Source organism: Siniperca chuatsi, linkage group LG10, assembly GCF_020085105.1.
Source record: "Siniperca chuatsi isolate FFG_IHB_CAS linkage group LG10, ASM2008510v1, whole genome shotgun sequence".
Lineage (NCBI taxonomy): Eukaryota > Metazoa > Chordata > Actinopteri > Centrarchiformes > Sinipercidae > Siniperca > Siniperca chuatsi.
The window spans coordinates 5,045,636-5,064,557 of NC_058051.1; the positions used below are offsets into that span (position 1 = coordinate 5,045,636).

The 18,922-nt window shown below is 38.8% G+C and overlaps 1 protein-coding gene across 2 annotated transcripts; it reads right to left on the minus strand.

Annotated features, from left to right (window-relative positions):
* Positions 1 to 1,880: 1,880 nt before the first annotated feature.
* clcnk (chloride channel K) lies at positions 1,881 to 18,705 on the minus strand. Of its 2 annotated transcripts, none has more exons than XM_044212186.1 (20): positions 18,433 to 18,705; positions 18,110 to 18,265; positions 16,787 to 16,918; positions 16,381 to 16,509; positions 13,793 to 13,932; positions 13,596 to 13,673; positions 12,376 to 12,451; positions 11,768 to 11,893; positions 9,949 to 10,033; positions 9,531 to 9,632; positions 8,861 to 8,945; positions 7,709 to 7,867; positions 6,889 to 6,958; positions 6,600 to 6,710; positions 5,943 to 6,159; positions 4,654 to 4,787; positions 4,164 to 4,234; positions 3,612 to 3,692; positions 2,391 to 2,477; positions 1,881 to 2,120 (listed from the first exon to the last, which is right to left on the minus strand). In XM_044212186.1, exons 1-20 carry the CDS (start codon positions 18,614 to 18,616, stop codon positions 2,082 to 2,084), a joined length of 2,262 nt encoding a protein of 753 aa, XP_044068121.1. In that variant the 5' UTR covers positions 18,617 to 18,705; the 3' UTR covers positions 1,881 to 2,081. The 2 variants fall into 2 exon arrangements, with proteins under 2 accessions (XP_044068121.1, XP_044068122.1); XM_044212187.1 differs by having other exon boundaries at positions 18,110 to 18,307; positions 18,433 to 18,704.
* Positions 18,706 to 18,922: the final 217 nt, after the last annotated feature.

Here is an 18,922-nt window from a genome sequence, read left to right on the forward strand (position 1 = left end):
TGATATAGAGACAATGCACAGTTAAAACGTTACCTATGAAAGATAAATTAGTTACAAATGAATCATTTACCACTCTGAAACGTCTTGCTCCAGTCTAGGTTGTGAAGCTGGTTCGGGTTGTTGGAACATGTGCGGCTGAACCGAAGCCATAGTTACCGGCTGAAGCGCCTTTGTTTTGGATCAGACTACTTTGCAGGTCAGGACCTGCCCTATTCTACTTCTGATTGGCTAGAAGTCCTTATCTAGGTACTGCGGATGTGCAACTCCCAACAAAATTCGAATAGACGTGCGATGCCTCACTCTGTAGCTAAAACGGAGCGTTCAAGACGCAGGGTGAAAAGAGGTGCTGCAGAAATGTACAGTATGGGCAAAAATATGGTGTTTTTTGAAAATTAAACCATGTAAACCTATGCTGGTACAACCCCAAAATAAAATTATGAACCTTAAAAATGAGCATAATATGACCACTTTAAGGTGTCAGCAAAATACTGTTGGTGTATAAAGGAAGAATTATTGTTTTATCAAAATCAATATAGTGTCTGAAGATCAGTCTGGAAACAACAGTAAACCAGTAACTTAACAGGGACTGGAGCTTCAGAAGTGGGATTTAATACTACTAGATTAGAGTCCTGCAGTGCCCTGTTGCATGGAAATAATTTTCCTTTTTAGTTAACTTTAACTTTCCTTAGAAAATGAGTTGCACAAATTTAACATGAGTCATCTGGGCGTAGTGATATCATGATGTTCCAAGATCTCAGCAATTACTTTGGTGAGTACAATGTTTTCATAACCGGTAGAAATTATAGCCCAAACTATGAAAACAAGATCCTTCAAAATCTGCCTCCAATGGACAAACAACACTTCAAGGAACAAACATATTGGATAATCATAGGATGGCAGACATTTATTTTTCATTGATAGACAGGTTATGTCATAAAGAATGACAAAACAAAAACAATAAAAAAAACATACATAGTAATTAACAATTGATTTCATCTGTCATATCTTGCCATATTTGTTGCTTCAGACTTTCCCTCTATATGTTTTAAGTTGACAGGTTCATCTAACAACACAAGGTATTCTTTTTAAAAACATCTTATGATTTGTGATGTTGATTTATGATTCACATTTTTCCTGATTTTAATAATCACACCAGAAAATCACTAACAATAATTTGGACTGCAATCTAGATTTGATTAAACTGAGTAGAAAACTTGTTACCAAGGCAGCTGATGTGAATGTGAGAAATCACTCAACATTTTTCCTTAAAGCCACTACGAGGAGAGCTTTAATGCATATTATTCTGATGGCATGGTCAAATTCAGCACATAGCAGCTTTAACGTAGGACTCCATTTGAGATGTTTGTTGCAACACCTTTAAATACATTTCCAAGAGCAAGAGAAACCGTAGGGTGAAATACTGAAGTTGTGCCAGCCACTAACTATCTGCATCACCACAAGACGCTGATACAACTTTGTCAAACCAGGCAATATGGGTGTAATGCATATCTGATGGTTTACTTATCTCAAGGACGTTTCAATCGTGATTTTCATAGTTTATTACAGTAAATAGAAACCAAACTGAATGGAAGGTAAAAAGTAAATCTCAAACTTATGGTATGCTTTGGAGCAATAGGTACTGAATAGATACTCACAGAGAAGTGTGGTTTAGCAGGAGAACGCACCAGCAAGATTACATTGTGTTACTTGGTGTAAAAACTGTTTAGCACGCTTTTCTTTTCATCCCCACTGGATATTATTCTGGGTAGACACTTCTAATAATGCTGTGTCACAAAGTGTAGATCAGTGAATGAGATAGTGTGTAATGTCCTCATCTCGGACGAGATCCTGCTAATTACAATAAGAGGCAAGACAATAAGCTTTGACAAATGTTTATCATAGGAGTCTCCAGCTAATGACAGTTTTGTTTGTGTATAATAAAATATTGCTATGCTTGGCGAATGAAGAAGTGATATCATTATTAGTGCCAGGCTTGTGTTATAGCTAATCAGACAGAGATGGATTCACGTTCGTGCTTAAAAAAAGGTCAAGGGATGTGCTTATTTCTTGTGTGTTGCAGCTTAGATTTCTTTGGCCAAGTCCTCTAATATTCTCTTCATCTGGAGGAGAAAATAGAGGAAAATAGGGAGGCAGGGAGGGAGGGAAGGAGAGAAAGAGACTGCTTTGAATCCGTAAGTAGCCATTTTGCCTCTCACACCCTGCATAATGTTAATAAATCCATACAGGGACATGGTCTTGGACGAGACAAACACCCACAGAGGAATCAACAGAATCAAGCTGTGTGTGTCATTAAGAAAATATTTAAGATTATATTTGTGAGTGTTGGTGAGTGTGAATATACACATTACATGCAAACACTCTGGCATTACCTCTGGCCATGTGATGAGCCCGACCAGCCTTCCCCTGTCTGTGACAAACAAGGTCTGGGCTCCAACCAGACTCAGGATACTGTGGGCCTGTGAGGATGCAGAGGAAACTGGATTTGAAGTAACTGATTCTTTTTTTTTTTTTTTTTTTAACTTGCTCACCATTTTGGGTAATATGCTTATTCACTTTCTTTCTGAGACTTAGATGAGGAGATTGATACCAATCTCATGTCATTAAACCTGCAATGACTGATATTTCTGGCCACTTGAGGGCAGCAGAAACAAGTTGTGAACACAATATTTATATGTCCTCACCTTTTAAGTTGACATGGCAAACTTGTTAGCAAACATTTACACATCTAGCAGTTACAGAGCAAAATTATCATTCATTTGTCGTGTTTGTGTCCACCTGGTGAATGTAAGTCCAATATTCACTGTCTTTTAGTCTGTTTTTGGTCTCTACAAACTCCTGAGGGAAATATCTGGCTCTTTAGCTGCTAAATGCTCCACTATGTTCACCGGTTAGTTGCTAACTTTGTCTGTCTGTCATTTCGTGCTGAGCAGGTAGTGTACAGTGGGTTTTTAATTGCTTTTTTGCTGAAAACAGCTGCCTGTTGCAACCGAAAACGATGCTATGAGAGCGGTGAGAGTGAACCAAAACAATAAAGTTTCGGGCCAGAAAGCTAAACAATGAGCTAAAAAAAAAGCTCCGTAAGGCTGAGGGGAGCTGCAGAGTCGGGTGATAATGCTCTGTGGGTTCATCACTATGAACAACCCCTTTCACATTGTCACATTATTTGATACATTGCTATTATTAAATTATATTATTTACTACAGAGCTGGAGCCAGGATGTGGCTAGCCTAGCTTTGCATAGGACTGGAAACATGGGAAAACATCTAGCCTGGCTCTGTACAAATAAAGAAATACACCTAACAACACCTCTGAAGCTCACTAATTAAAATGCTGTACACAAATAGAAATGTAAAAATGACAATTTGCCGTTTTAGGTTGAGTTACATGTTTTACAACCATTTTGTTTGAAGTTTTTTTTGACATTTCTGTAAGTGTCTGGATAAAAAAAACAAGACACTAAGCTAGGCTTATCGCCTCGCAGCTTTACCTCTGTACTTAACGAACAGACATGAAAGGGGAAACAATCTATAAGTGTTGAACTATTCCTTTAAATTCATCTACACTAATGACATTTCCCAAAGTCTTCCTACCTCCTGAACAGTGTTGTGAGGTGATAACAGGACAGAGTTTGGGTAAATGCAGCAGACTTCATCCAGATGTTTCTCCAGAGTCTGCACAGAACAGCATAAAAATATTCACATTTGTATGCATTTTATGTCAGATGCATGCTTGTCATGCAGTAGCATTCAGAATTATTTGAGAAATTGTGTTTCACAGTTTCTATTACCTAAAAAACTGATTTCATACTTTCTCTAGTGTATCCTTAGACATTGCTACAATTCATTGCAGTTTTTTTAAACCATTTTTACTAAGCATCACTATTCTTATCAAGTATTTTTCTATCACTGGATCGTCCACTGAGGAATGCTTTAAAATGGATGTCGGTTGTCATAAAATGAGCTTTTGCGTCAGCCAGCAGTCCTGTCTGTACATCCTGCTCCCATCCTCTTTTTTGCAACTGTTTTACATTCAGTCAACGGATTGTAAAGACACGACCTGCCTTTTAAACAGCATCAGACAGTTCACTCTACTTTCTTCTGAACACTGCAGCTACCTGTCTGACTCCATCTAGCCTCATTTACCTCGGTCTTACAGTGACGCAGGAACATCAGCAGCTCTGATCGGAGAACAAACCCCAGCAAAATCTGTGACTCTTCAACAGAAGAGAGGAGAAGAAAATCAATTTTCTTTGCCACAGTCGGTGCTACAGTTTAGAGTGTGTGCAGCTCTCTAGTGGGCTGTGAGTCGTCTGTAGCAAACATAGAAATTCATCCATGTGATTACTGCTGAAAGGCTCAGCTGGCCGATTGACTATTTTCTCACACTTGTCAGCTCCTTATCGAGGCACTTTCACACTGCTGAATTGCTACAGCTTTTAAAACGGTTACAATTTTTCATCATCGTCATCATTTTCTTTTCAAGGGCTCTACGTGGTCTCATAACTATGTGTTTGACCAGCATGTATCTGAGGTTTTCTTAAGGATCCTGCTGACTTTGTGCCAATATTCCATGTCCTCAAATATATTTTATTTTTTGTGAGAAGATTTAGACAAAAGTTGATTTCTTGCGCACCATGTGAGTCCACCACAGGGATTTGTGTTTCAGTGCTGGTGTTGACAACATGTTGAACTTCCACTGGCCCAGCTGCTTTCTGAAGCTGCTGTGATTTCACTCCCAAAACCTGTCCGACTGGTGTGGAAGGAAGCCTGCAAAAGAGATGAATCATGTCATACCCGGAACAAAAGCAGCTGTGGTTAAATGAAATTATAAATCTCAGCCTATTTGATGTAAGAATGAATTCATCTATGGTGGGCCAACAGGTGAAATATTTAACAATTCAATATTCATAGACCCCTTTTTATAGAGGTTAATTGTTATTAACCCGAGTGGTTATGTTGAGAGATAGTGGGGGATGTTTTCATTAAAGATTATGGCCTATAATGCAAAGACCACACTAATAAACAAAATGGTTGGATAGAAGTGTAGAGTAACTATTCTTACTTGCCCATTTACATTTCACATTTGCATGTGGTAATGGAAAAAAAGGTCATTGTAAGTGATTCTTCTGGCAGGTGTAGTGTCTGGAAAAAGTGAATTTCTCCCAAAGCATTAGAAATGCTTTTGTAGCCCAGTGGTAAATTCGGGTATTATAGTGTAAGGGAAACTGGGTGGGTTATGATTGATCCCTCCTTTACTTTAACAGGTATCAGAAACTGTTCTCAATGCAAAAATGCCCACTTAAATTGCTATTTCTTTCCGCAGTAGTAAGTAAGGTTTTCCTCCTTCAGAGCACAAATTGAGAATAACAGATCAATACCAGTGAGTCAGTCATTACTTGGCTGGCTGCTGAGATTTCTAGCTGTTAAAAATCACAAAATCCATTGTCAGAGTCAATTCACCATTATCGTGGCTGAAAATCAAATAATCTATCCGATCTAGCCAGGTATTACCAATACTTTCATATTCAAACAAGGAATGTGTTGCATGCGAATTTTACATCTTTGACAAAAAGCTGCCAGACTTGGATGCACATTATTTCAGATTATTTAGTGTTATTTTTAGTTTTCAGAGTTACTGCTTGTTCCTACATCAGAAAATGCTAAATGCCTATTATCACTGCACATAGTGTATAAAGTGTTAGCCTGTTATATATATGCTCAGCTGTTTGCACAGAGCCCACTACTATTTCAAATAGTGCTTCAGTGTGGAGCACCACAGTCAGTGGTTTACGAGGGCCTTACTAGGGAAACATGGAAAATATTTATGTCTCTGATCTCATTATTTAACAGCTGACCACAGAGATGATCATCCCAAAACTCGGTGTATTCCTTTAATCAATCTGACACTTTGTTTTTACTTACTGGGAGCATGCCTTCATCAGAGAGGGCAGGTGTGGAAGCCTCTTGCTGATAGAGACTGCATCATAGAAAGATTGGCGTTGCCCAGAGCGAGCCAGGGCATTAGCCAGCAGAGTGGCAACGAGGATGGGTATAGCATGGCTGAACTGGCCAGTTAACTCTATAGCCATAATAGTTGGGGACAAGGTGTGTGTCACAGCCCCGGTGAAGGCTGCTGCACCTACAAGGCAGAAACCATATTAAGGTACTACTTATGGTACTAATGATGTTGTAAACTATAGTTAGTATTCAGGTTATTTTTATCTTTATCAGTTTATCACTATTTTATCAAACATGATATACATATATAGTACAAGCCAGTTCCTTATGTCCACCTCTGATATGATGCAGTTTGATCTATAACATTGTTATTGTAGAGTAAATCTGAATCCAAGTTCAATCAAATGCAACATTTTAGCAGATTCGGCACAAATTTACATCAGAATTTCATTCAACATAATACTGTTTCATAGGGTTTTTACAACCTGATATGAAACACTGAATATTTAAAATGTTCTGGAATAAGTTTACATAAAAATCTCATTTACAGATGTTTATTAATATTGGTATAAAATATTAGCTCATGGCAAAACCAAAGAGCTGTGGTTCAGGTTTTTCTACCAGCAAGTGCGTAGCCCCCGGGATTTATAGAAACCCACTGCTGGCCTGAAGTCACTCCAGAGGAAGACACATAAGCTACTCCCTCTCCAAGCAAACGGCCCAAAGCTGCCCCTGGAAAACAGAAGAAGAAGAAAAAAGAGGAGTTTTTCTATCTTTATATTTCAGTTTACCCCAGAGTCTTCACATTCTAGTGAGAGGATGCAGCAAGACAAATTCCTCATACTTAAATTCAAACCTGTGCCATTCAGGTATCCTGCAAAACAAGTCCAAGTCCTTTCTCTTCACTCACCGTAAATAAACACTGGCATGACGTATCCAGCTGGCAGAGGCAGAGTGCAGGCGAGGACCAACATCCACATCTCAGAACAACAGAGACACAGACTGTCAAATCACTCCTCGGCATCTGAACAGCCACAACAGCTCAACTAGCACATGTAGTACAGCAGATGAGTCACTGTCAACCTGTGTGCAGGGAAATGTTTGCAATGCTCTCAAATCCATGTTGTAAAAATAGCTATTAAATCATGCCCATTTACATTTCACATTTGCATGTGGTGATGGAAGAAAGAACTCTCATAATAAGTGGATCTTACTGAGTGGGTCCTGGAAAAGGGATTTTCTCAAAGAGCTTAATGGATTAGAGATGCTTTTACTTTGAATAAAAAAAAAAAGTCTACATATAATGCTATTTTTCTCTGCAACAGTAAGCAAGGTTTTCCTTCTGCTTGGAATACAAATGAGAATGACAGATGTGTGGGTGGTTGATTAGGCTCTTGATCAATACAAGTGACTCAGCCATTACTTGGCCCGCTGCTAAGATTTCTAGCTGTTTCACAAAAAAATTCACAATCCATTCATCCATTGCAGTGTTGCTATGAGTGGGCATCAGGTATCGGAAGACATTTCAGCCTGAAAGGTTAAACAGTCTTTAGCTCGCTTACTCTACTGTGAAAATGTCAATTACTGTATGTCAGTTATGGGTCACTGTTACCCAAGGGAACAAGAGGAGTGGGTGGCTGAGCTTCGTGCCTTGTTATGATTCCTGTTGGTTATCAGTGCAGGTAGACAGAGATAAAAGACTCCTTAATTGGCCTTTCCATTGTGTGTACCTTCATGAGCAGAAAGACAGCCAAAGAAAGGTAGACAGGACTCCCTGATGAGCTCCACTCCAACAAAGGCTCAGGCCCCAGTTGAACCGAGGCATTGTGGGATTGAGAGCTCCACTGCCTGCTATCCAGTAAGGAGGTGAGGAGCTGCTTCATGGTGTGCTGTGAAAGAGATTACTGCCATTCAGATTACTGTCTATACCCAAGAAAACTAGAATGAAACAAAGGGTGAACATTAAAGGACAAGGCTGGCATTGTTCTATATTTTTCTCATTGTCAACAAGTCTCATGAAAAGACTATTAGTCCTAATTATTTCTAACTTCCCTACCCTGTCTGTGGCACTCAGCCCCAATCCCATTCATTCCCACTGATGATGGAAATCTTAAAAAATGGGTCACAAATATATAGTTTCATTTTTAAACAAGACACATGCTAACATCCTCATAATGACAATGCTAACATGATGATGTTTAGAAGGTTATGGTTAACATTTTAGCTTAACATGTTGGAATGCTAACATTTGCATTTTCTCATCATCAGTGGTGGAACTACCGATCAAGTAACCGCTTGCATGGCTAAAAAGACTAGTAATGTCCAAAAACAGTGGGGCACTAGATTTTTAGTCTTGTTCCTAATCTAGCAACCACTATTGCACCTGAGCACTGACGATTACGTTGCTTGGACGGATATGTCGCTCATTACTGATCGGTTAGTGCAAAACAAAACAAAATATATGTAGGCTACCTCCTCTCTCATGGTTCATGGTAATGAAGGAACATGTCACCCAAAACAGCGTGGCTCAGTGATGAGTTTGTAACATTTCTTGGGCTCCATGGCACAGAGGAATAAGGTTTTGGGCTTGATCTTGGATTTGTTATCAATACGTAAAATTTAGAATATCTCCAGCCTTATTCTTTATTCATGCACCAAAATCAAAACAGCAGCTACTGAATCTAAATTGTTCATTTTTTATCATGCTGTTAAAGGTTTATTTACATCAGTAATGTTTGTAAACATAGGAGTAAAACATTTTTAATGATAATCAGTTGAGAAACAACTAAATTCCCTATGTATGATATAGCTCTAACTTATCGATTATGTATGTACATCCATAAAAATTACAGACCGGGCCTTTAAATTTTGTTCATTCCCACCTTAGAAGCCATATATTGACCAGCACACTGGGGAAAAGTCAGAGATGCCAGGAGGAAGGCCACCATGCCTGAGTATAGACCCTTCCTGCAAAGAGGTATTCACATATACAGGCACCATTGTTATAATGTTGCTTTCATTTAGGTCATTCCAATTGAAATTAAAATAAGTTTTGGGTTTTGGTTGACTACTCTCCTCATCAGAATAAACATTAGCACTAGACCTGCTCTTGTCTTTTCCCAATCTATGCTTTCAAAGGTTTACAGTGTTTTACACTACTTAGATCTGCTTCTGCTTTACATAAGAAATAGATTTTCCAATTTTTTCAGGAGTTTAGATAAGATCACCAGGGGATTTTAAACCATTTAAATGTGGCTTGAAAGGCCCAGCACAATCATTTATCATATTTATCATATTTTGTGCTACATTATTTATTTTTAATGTTGTTTATATAGTTGCATAACATCTGTGTGATAAAATGGATTCAGGGGGTAACAGAGTCTGATTTGTTCTTGTGTAATGTGAATTATCCTTAAAGAAACACACCATGTTTTTGGGACATGTTTTGGTCCATCAGTCTGCTTGAATTGATACTCCACCCAGAATCTATCTCATAAATCTGTCTTGCGCAGCAGATGACTCATCACTGCATCACAAAAAAAGAGCTCTCACTCTGTCGTCAGCATTTTGTTGAAGATCGGGTTTGTTTTGGAGAATTGCAGGATCCACCGATGGCAGAAGAGATAGCAGCAGCTCACAGCTCCGCACAGCAGCCTGTTTCCAAACAGAAAGCCAACTCAGACGAGACAGACGAGAGGCTTATTTTAACCCAGGCAGCAATAGACTATCGGAAGTCATTAGACACGGGGAAGTAAGGATGATGATGAGGAAGAGGAGGCCAGGAAATGATTGGTATGAGAAGAAAAATGCTGAATGCTAATTACAGTAGGAGGAAAACAGCAGAACTGGTCAAAGACTTTTCATTTTGACCGATATGAATATGAATACCAAATGTGAGTTTTTATTTGTATGACACAGACAAATAGAGAACTTGTGTAACTATGCAGATGCTGTCAAAAAATAAACTTACCCCAGGAAAGCAAAGAGCAGAATCTCCAGCGGGTAGAACGGTAAAGCAGTGGGGAAATTAGTTTTGAACAACGCCTGAAGAGTCTCTGTGGACACAAAACAAATTGGAGTCATCCCTCCAATTTCTCCCACAGCCTTTCAAAATCTAATCTTCCCTCAGTTTATTGCATTGAGATTTTATTGAAATTTACAGTCTGTCAGCTTAAAGGTCCAGTGTGTAACATTTTGGAGGAGCTATTGGCAGAAATGGAATATAATATTTAAAAGTATGCTATAATTAGTGTAAAATCACCTAAAAATATGAATCGTTGCGTTTTCATTACCTTAGAATAAGCCGTTTTTCTTTACATAGGGAGTGGGTCCCCTTCCACGGATGTCGCCATGTTGTACCGCCATGTTTCTACAGTAGCCCAGAATGGACAAACCAAACATTGGCTATCGATAGGGCCGTTCGCGAATTTTGCGAGATTTCTCTGCTACCGTAGTTTCTCCTACACTGGTTGCAAACTGCAATTTCACCGCTAAATGTCACTAAATCTTACACACTGGACCTTTAAATGTTTCTGCTAATTATGCCAAAGCTGATGTTCCCAGTCATTGTCATGACAAGTAATTATAGCTGCCGATGTCACTGACAAGCTAAAATGACCAAAGTGTCACATTTACTTCGAAATGTAAAAAAGTATTGCGTCAGTCTACCTTGAAATGTAACATTGTCATGGCAGAAAATGCATAAATCAAACTCAGTTTAATATGTTGTCTTTTAATATGACCATGCATATTGGCAAACACGTATACAGTATAAAATACGTTAGACCTTTTACAAATCGAGTTGTCTGTTGATTTCAGCATATACACTATATAGCCAAAAGTATGAGGAGACCAAAAGATTACAGCTATATGCGGTGGTTGAACGTTTCATTCCAAAACCATGGGCAGTAATACACTGCTATAACAGCTCCCACTCTTTGTAACCTGGGGATTTGCTACTACACCAAACTCAGAAAACCATTTCTTTATGGACCTGGCTTTGTGCATGGGGGCACTGTCATGCTGAAACAGGAATGGGCCTTCCCCAAACTGTTGCCACAAACTTGGAAGCACACCATTTCTGTGATATCATTATATGCTGCCGCATTAATATTTCAATATTTCTCAATTGGAACGAAGACTCGGGGTGCACGGTGGCAGAGCGGCTAAAGCTCCTGCCTCCCAATAAGGAGATCGTGGGTTCGTGGGATCGATTCCCGGACCAGACCAACATCACACAATCTCTCTGGGTGGAGTCTGCATGTCCTCCCCGTGTTACCGTGGGTTCTCTCCGGGTTCTCCGGCTTCCTCCCACCGTCCAAAGACATGCATGTGTAGGTTAATTGATAACTCTAAATTGCCCGTATTGAATGAATGTGAGAGTGAATGGTTGTCTGTCCTTGTCTGTGTCTGTGTTAGCCCTGCGACGAGTTGGCCACTGTCCAGGGTGTACCCTGCCTAAGGCCCAAAGTCACTGGGATAGGCTCCAGTCACCCGCGACCCCTAACGGGACCAAGCGGTAGAAAATGGATGGATGGATGGATGGAACGAAGACTCCTAGCTCAAACCATGAAAAACAGCCCCAGACAGAAAGTAAACAAAAGTATGTGTTATACGTACGTTTGGCCACACAGTGCATGAATCCACACTTCTTCAATACAATCTTAGAACTTAGGTCATGTTATTGGGTTTATGGCCCCTTTTCCTCAGGTCAATGTGTCAGTGACTCTAAATTGAACCTTCTCTTTGTTGACCATGAGGGGGCGAGTGCTGATCAGGGCCTCCATTACCTCTATCTCCACTCCACACTGAGAACAGGCGGAAGGTCAACGCCCCGCAGGTGGCTGAGAAGAAACATGGGCAGTAATGTCTCAGAGCAAAGTGAGAATGCATCACTTCCACACTGAACAACACACCTACAGGAGCAAAAGACAAAACAGCAAAAATCTGTGAAAACAGTAAGAAAAAAAGAAAAAATTCAATGTAAAAATATGCATATATTTCAAATGTTAATAGACAGTGTAATGATTTATGTCAATTATAATAATGACATTTTGAATTTATCTTACAGTGTGAGAGTAAATGGAGTTTGAACCTGAGGTGATGAACCCCCAACAAGGTTGCAAAAATTAAATGAACAGTGAGCTGAGGGGATCAAAATGTTAGGCGAAGAGATGATCAAAGGAGGAAGGGGTGAGAGAAAAGGACATATAAACATGATGGAGGAGCAGAGGTGTGAGGGAGGATAAAAGGGAAGAGCAAATATGTGAAGCTAGAGGGAGGTAAATGAAAGGTGGAAATGCATTAACCCAATAAGTGTGAGAAGGACAGATATAGTGCAAGCAAATACATAAAAAATCATGGATTCCTGATGCTGAACCGTTACTGGCTCTCTCACCGCTGATGGGAGCTCCGAAGCAGCTGGCTACCCCAACTGCAGCAGCTACAACCAGCATTTCTCCAGCAGCTTTTTCCTAAAAAAAGAAATGTGCTGTAATATGCTGTCTTTTCAGATCTTTATATCCTTTAGAAAGTAACAGTAACATGCAACATGATTTTCATTCATATTCTTCCATACCTGGGTAGAAAATTCACTTTGCCATATTACTATTTTAACTAAAAAGAGTTATTAAAAGAGTTATTTCACAATGACATTAATAGTACACTTTAAAGCATAACTCCTCTTCTCTTTCCTTGAAGCTGCAAAAAAAAAAGATGAATGTTTTACAAACACATCCAGCAAATATGGAGCAGCATTAGTATTTTGACAAAAGAAATCTCAACAATAAGTAGTATAATCTACACATTGTTTCTTTGCTCCCAGTCTATCAAAAATAATAAACAAAACATTGCACAGCAACAGTGAATAAGCAAAGAAACAGCATGCAGATTTTACAACTTCTTTACCTTGATATTTCATGTTAGGTTCAGCACAGATTGAAGAGTTTTTGGATGTGCATACCTTTTTTCTACAAACTGATCTTGACTCAAGGCGTACTTACTGGCTTTTCAACTGCATGTCTTCATCAGCAGATGATTGCTAAGTTAGTAAATAGACCTTGAGTCAAGAAAAAACACTATTTTCAAGGTTAAGATTGAACTTTCACTGACAACTTTAGCATTAATTTTGGAATGTCAAATGGCAACATGTCAAATGTGAGTCCAACATTCACTTCTCCTCCTTTTGGGAGGAAATATCTGGCTCTGCTAAATGCTCCACTATGTTTACCAGCTAGTCGCTAACCGTGTCTGTCTGCCGTTTGGTGCAGGGCGGGTCAGTGTACAGTGGATTTATCAGAGCTTTGATTGCTGAAAACAGCTGTTTGCTACTGCTGAGAACAAAGTTGAAGAGAGCTTACAGGCCAGAAAACCAAAACAGTGAAGGTTTAAAAGCTCCACAGAGCTGATGGGAACTGTACAGTCTGATGATAATTCTCTGTGCGACACCTTATACATAGTCATTTTTAATACAAAAATATTGATTAGTACAGCTTTAGGATTTATGACAGATGCTTTTATTTATGACAGACAAAATGTTTTAAATAACTGTAAAACTAGAAATGTGTGTAAAGTGGGTAAACCATTCACTACTTTTGAAATACTTTACTGTGGTTTTACCTTCTTATTGGCTTTTACAAGAGTGCAGAGGTTGCTCAGGTAGGCTCCAACCATGGTGGAAAGATGCACAAATGGACCCTGATGTTAGGAGACAAATACAGAAAACTGTGTTCATAACACACAATGATGCAGACAACACACGATTTTAAAGAAACGCTGCATATTTTGTATGACAAACAGGTTTAGACGTCGCTCACCACTTTGCCCAAGAAAACAGTGCTGCCTGCTGCCAGTGTACAGATAAGACCCAGGAACTTGGTAAACATGTTAGTGACAGACAAGTAATGAGGCATTTCAATACCGGCCAGCATGGTTCTCACCTCTGGAACCCCAGAGCCTAAGGAGAAAAGAAGCAACAGTACAAGATTTTTGAAAGAAACAGAGGTACTAAAGCAATAAAGAAGTGTAAACGTGTAAATGAATACACAGGAATGATTTCAGAATGATTAAATAGAGGGTACGGAGAGGGCAGGGACTATGGGATTTCAAGGACAATCAGCACAAAACAGACAAGTTGAAAAGGAAGCTGACAGACAGGGCGCTTGGAGTTAAAAGGGGGAAGCCAGGGTGAGGTCCTTTCTGAAAGGTACATCTATGATTTCATTCATATCATATCGCACCAAGCCTTATCCTACTAAAATTTCTATGCGACAGATAAAATCAAAGTCACATCACACTTGACTGTTTCTGACATTTAGCTTACTTTATATAGGAAAGAAAGATATTTGTAAAAGAAACTGAGGAAAAATATACATATACATATATGTCTGTTCTTCATCTAATCTTTTTCAAAAATACTTGAGGGGCACTGAAAATGGAAACCCATTTGATGGAACTGTATCCTGCAATGTGCTATAATATTACGGTTTAGCCTTACAAAGTCATGCAAGGTAATTAGCCTATATGATCTTCTCAGTCATCAGCCTAGCTATATACAATACCTTCCATAATAATAAATACAATGAAAATGAATGATAGATGCAAAACTAGTGCTATTTATATCTTCACTTGTATTTCAGCCTGAATTCCTTCCTCCCTCTCACTGGAGAAAAAACAATGTCATGTCAGTCATGCTGAAGCCTAACCAATCTGCTTTTATTGCGGTTACTGCCTAGTTAAGAGTCAGAGTCATAGACTGTGTGGTCAGATTTAATAGGTTTATAGTTTTATTTTTAGAGTGCACCATTCTTATGAATTTTGACATTGCTGTCAGAAACATGTAGGCTACCCTTTGTAATTAAACAATACATTAATACGGTAGTTTAAAAGCTGGTTGTTTCTAATTAAATTTAAACACATCTTTCATTTCAGAATGAAGGCATTATCCTAGCCATTATCGGTGGGGATTTTTACATTTAATTTGTACCAAATAATATTGACTACTCCTTTTTTTATTTTGCCGATTCTTAGTTTTCTTTTTTTAGATTAAAATCAGCACTTTTTATTTTCTGGCTATACAGACTAGATGTAATCAGATTACATCATACTTTGTGAGTATGATGATAATCCAACAATCATATATTCTGTCAATTTAACTGGATAATGTTTTCCAAGTTGTCAGCATCACCAAAAGTAACAACCAAAGCTTATTTAATAAAATCTGCCTTTTCTTTACAAACTCAGAGTGGTTTGATTTTAATATGTTGCAGGCTCATTTGTGGAGCCTGTTTTCATTGAGGCTGTAACAGGCTATATTAATATTGGGCTTGTTTTGGGCTTGTTTTTGAAGCTGCGGTTGCTTGTTCGTCTCGTGAGAGTTGGCAACACTGGAAACAAGCTGTAAACACAACACTGACATATTAGCACCTTTTAATTTGAGATGGCAAACTTGTTAGCCAACAGTTGCCTATTTACACATTCAGCAGCCATGAAGCAACATTAGAATTTATTATAAGTCGTGTTTGTGTCCACTTGACAAAGTGCTGTTTTGGTCTACATCGACTCCTACACTACCTTGCTGCTAACTTGGTCTGTATGACTCTCTGTTTCATAGACATTTTGCAGATATAGTCCATTGTTCTATAACATGTAAGTCCTTTCATGGTCAGTATGAACAGGCATAAATATAGACAGTACAGGCAGTGTGGTTGCACTGGGGCCCGTGGGTTCGGGGGGCCCATACAGAGAGCAGGCCCTCCAACAATGTGATGGATGGAAGCGGATAATAGGCCCTTGCGAGTGATTCAGATTGCCACCTCGGAAACATGCCCGTGTTCAAAAAGGAACCCACATTATATTAAAATTAGTGCTAATTAATTTGCTATATATCCCCTTGAAAAGGCAAACTCATCTCACGGTTTTCATTTTTTTGGTGGTAAAATAGTCAGTAGCAATCTATAACAAAATTATATTCTCATTCTACATAAACTATAAAAACTCTAAATAAACTTAAATAAATAAATAAATTCATTTAAATGAATAATTTCTTATTTTCTTTGGTATTTTTGTCACATACAGATATGCAATGATGATTGCTGCGTAATATGTATATTGATGTTGTCCAATGTCAAGTCTCTATGTGATCATGTGACGAGACCATACGATGTACTGTAGCTAGTTTAGGTGCTATCCATGGTTCTGGTAGCTTTCTCTTTGACCTCTACTTTTCCAGTTCAATAGCCTAGCAGTAACTCATTCAGCTATAAAATCCAACACATTGTTGGTATATATATATATAGGCCTGCTTCTGGCTTCAGTGTAGCTGGACCTTGAAAAAAATGACTTCAAAACTAAAACTCCAATCTGAGAATTTTTTCACATACTTTATAACTGTTGCTGGACAGACCTGTGGAGAAGGGACAGATGTTATGGGAGAACGATGATGCGACAGCACAGAGGCATGCTGGGTAAAGAGTCCAGCAGAAGAACTGCAGCAGACTGTTGCCCTCCAGCTTCATATAAAGCCACTGGTGAGCTACAAGTGGAATGAGAGAGAAACATTAATAATATATGTCCATTGCTCACTCTATCACCTAATCCAACAGTGGACCACCAAGCCAACAGGTGGCATTTTGGCGCTCCCCTGATGGTCATGTTTAAATCATGCTAAAATCATGTCTAAAACCCTCTGGTGATTTTTTTTTTTTTTACTTTAGCCAAGAGGGGACCAGCAGGTTTGTCAGTGTTAAAGTCCATACTCAACACTGTGTGTGTGTGTGTGTGTGTGTGTGTGTGTGTGTGTGTGTGTGTACCTCTCAGCAGCTTTATTACGCTCAGGTCCATGAGGAAGCTGAGGATGGCAGTCAAAATGCCAAGAGCAGCATAGCAATACCACTCCATCCCACACACTGCTGCCAAACAACACCTCAGCTTCAACAGCCACTCTATGGACACAAACATGTGGGTTAACCTTCCTAAACTTTAATTTGGGTCTTAGACACATGTGATGACAGAAAATGGGCATTAAAGTGAAATACCATTTATGGAGATTTTCTGTAAGAACAGAGAGGGATTTTTTAACAGGCATTTTTGGGTTTAGAACTGATGTTAAAATACAGAGCTTGTAAGACACAAAGTGGCTGCTAACTCATTCCTACCCCTCTCATAGCCCTTTTCCACTGCAGGAATTTAATGAAACGTAACAAAACATGTAGAAGTTCACACAAGTTCTACTTTTGTTTCCACTATTTTTCGCTTGGGGATGAGTTCCTGGAACTAAATTCAGACGGAGATACTAAATGCAAGTTCCAGGTTGGTGTTGATCGTGATTGGTCACTTCACAACAAGGACGACTACAACAAAAAGAAAAACAGGAACCACAATTTTGATTGACCAGGACAATCAGTAATCAATACTTTAAAAATAAAAGAACAAAGAAGAATGCTTAATAGACAAACAAAGACATCCAGGTTATCATTAGTAGTTGGGAAGAGGAGGCCATTTAAAGGGCGCTGGAGTCAGCGGTTAGAAATTAAATAGTAGATCAAAAGATTTCTCAGCATCTGGCAGAAACGGAAATACTTAGCAGGGCCCTGGATTTAGTGTGAAAGAACGTGAAAGAAAATCAATAACAATATCAGAGCCATACTTCTTCCATTGTTGTCTGTCCCACAACTGCTTACTTCACTCGCCAATCAAACAGTACATAAAAATACATAGGAAATGCAAGGAAGGACCTAGCACCAAGGCATCACAAGGTTCTTCAAAGCTAAGCCCCAGGTTATGGGTTGTTGAATTTGTGTAGTGGAAAAGGGCTGTAAGACTTTAAGGATCCCCATCTGGAATGTTGTCAGATGCAAATAGTCACAATTTGTCTCCCAGTAACTCTTAATGCAGAAAATATACATTTCAATAGTATTGCATATTATCATATCATAAAATTCTTCTAGCACATTAATTGTGTTGTCCTTGAACGCAACAATAATCTATGACTTCTCAGATCAAGGTTAAACAAAGATCAAGTTCTTGTATGATATCGCATGCATAATGCAGACTGGCTTCGAAATAGCTACTCTTTGATGTATTGATCAGGTCAGCATTGATCACATTCTAATGATTTTTCACTTCAGTCTGACCTTTGACAATTGCGCGGGTCCGTCTGCATGGTTTCCATGTATCAGCAAGGAGCAGACTCTTATTATGGGATGTCTCTGATTGATTTTCTCGCTCCCAGATGTTGTTCTCTCTGACGGTTTGACTCCCAGGAGCCTCATCCAGGCTAATCATGTTGTCTTGAAATGTTGATTTGAATGTGATTGTGTGATTAATTCAGTCTCAAACAAACACAGTGAAAACATATTATAATCAGTGAAGATAACAAAAAACTTATTATTGCACTGAAGCAGGCTGTTATTGCTATGGCTACTGCAAAGTACAAATAGAAGACAGGTAAACTTACCTTTTAGTTGCGTAGTGTTATATCTGTCCGAATGGTTATATGTGTGTGCAGTGTAGGTGTGTTGGTACCACCACTGACCTCTGTTAAGGTAGTGATGTGGAAGTGGTGAGCAGAAGTGAGCAGTCATGGTTGAAAAGGTAATTAATATTAACTCTTTGGAGGAACATTGGTAAGTGCCCTTCATCTGTCTTGATTGCAGAAATGTAGTGTGAGCGATAAAGACATATTCATGCTACTCAGCATTTTAACAGATTTTGGTGATATTATCCACCGTACTACAGAAAATAATTTTATCTCGTAATACCTGTTTAAGTCTAGTATAATCCCATGAATGTAAACATGAGATATAACAACTGGTACTTCTGGTGATTATAATGATAATTTATCTGTTTGACATATATATCATAGAGATATGCTGTCAAACTACAATTTCCAAGGTCAAAAAGAAACTTTCACGCTTAATAGTATATTGGTATTTACCTACATTTTG

Bases quoted from the DNA above. Each gene is read 5' to 3' on its own strand.
- clcnk (XM_044212186.1), bottom strand. From the start codon at position 18,616: ATGAAGGGCACTTACCAATGTTCCTCCAAAGAGTTAATATTAATTACC. The intron at 16,919-18,109 runs GTCAGACTGAAG...TTGTGTCCATAG, and splicing joins GACCCGCGCAATTGTCAAAG to AGTGGCTGTTGAAGCTGAGG. The intron at 4,788-5,942 runs GTAAGTAAAAAC...TCTCTTTTGCAG, and splicing joins CTGATGAAGGCATGCTCCCA to GCTTCCTTCCACACCAGTCG.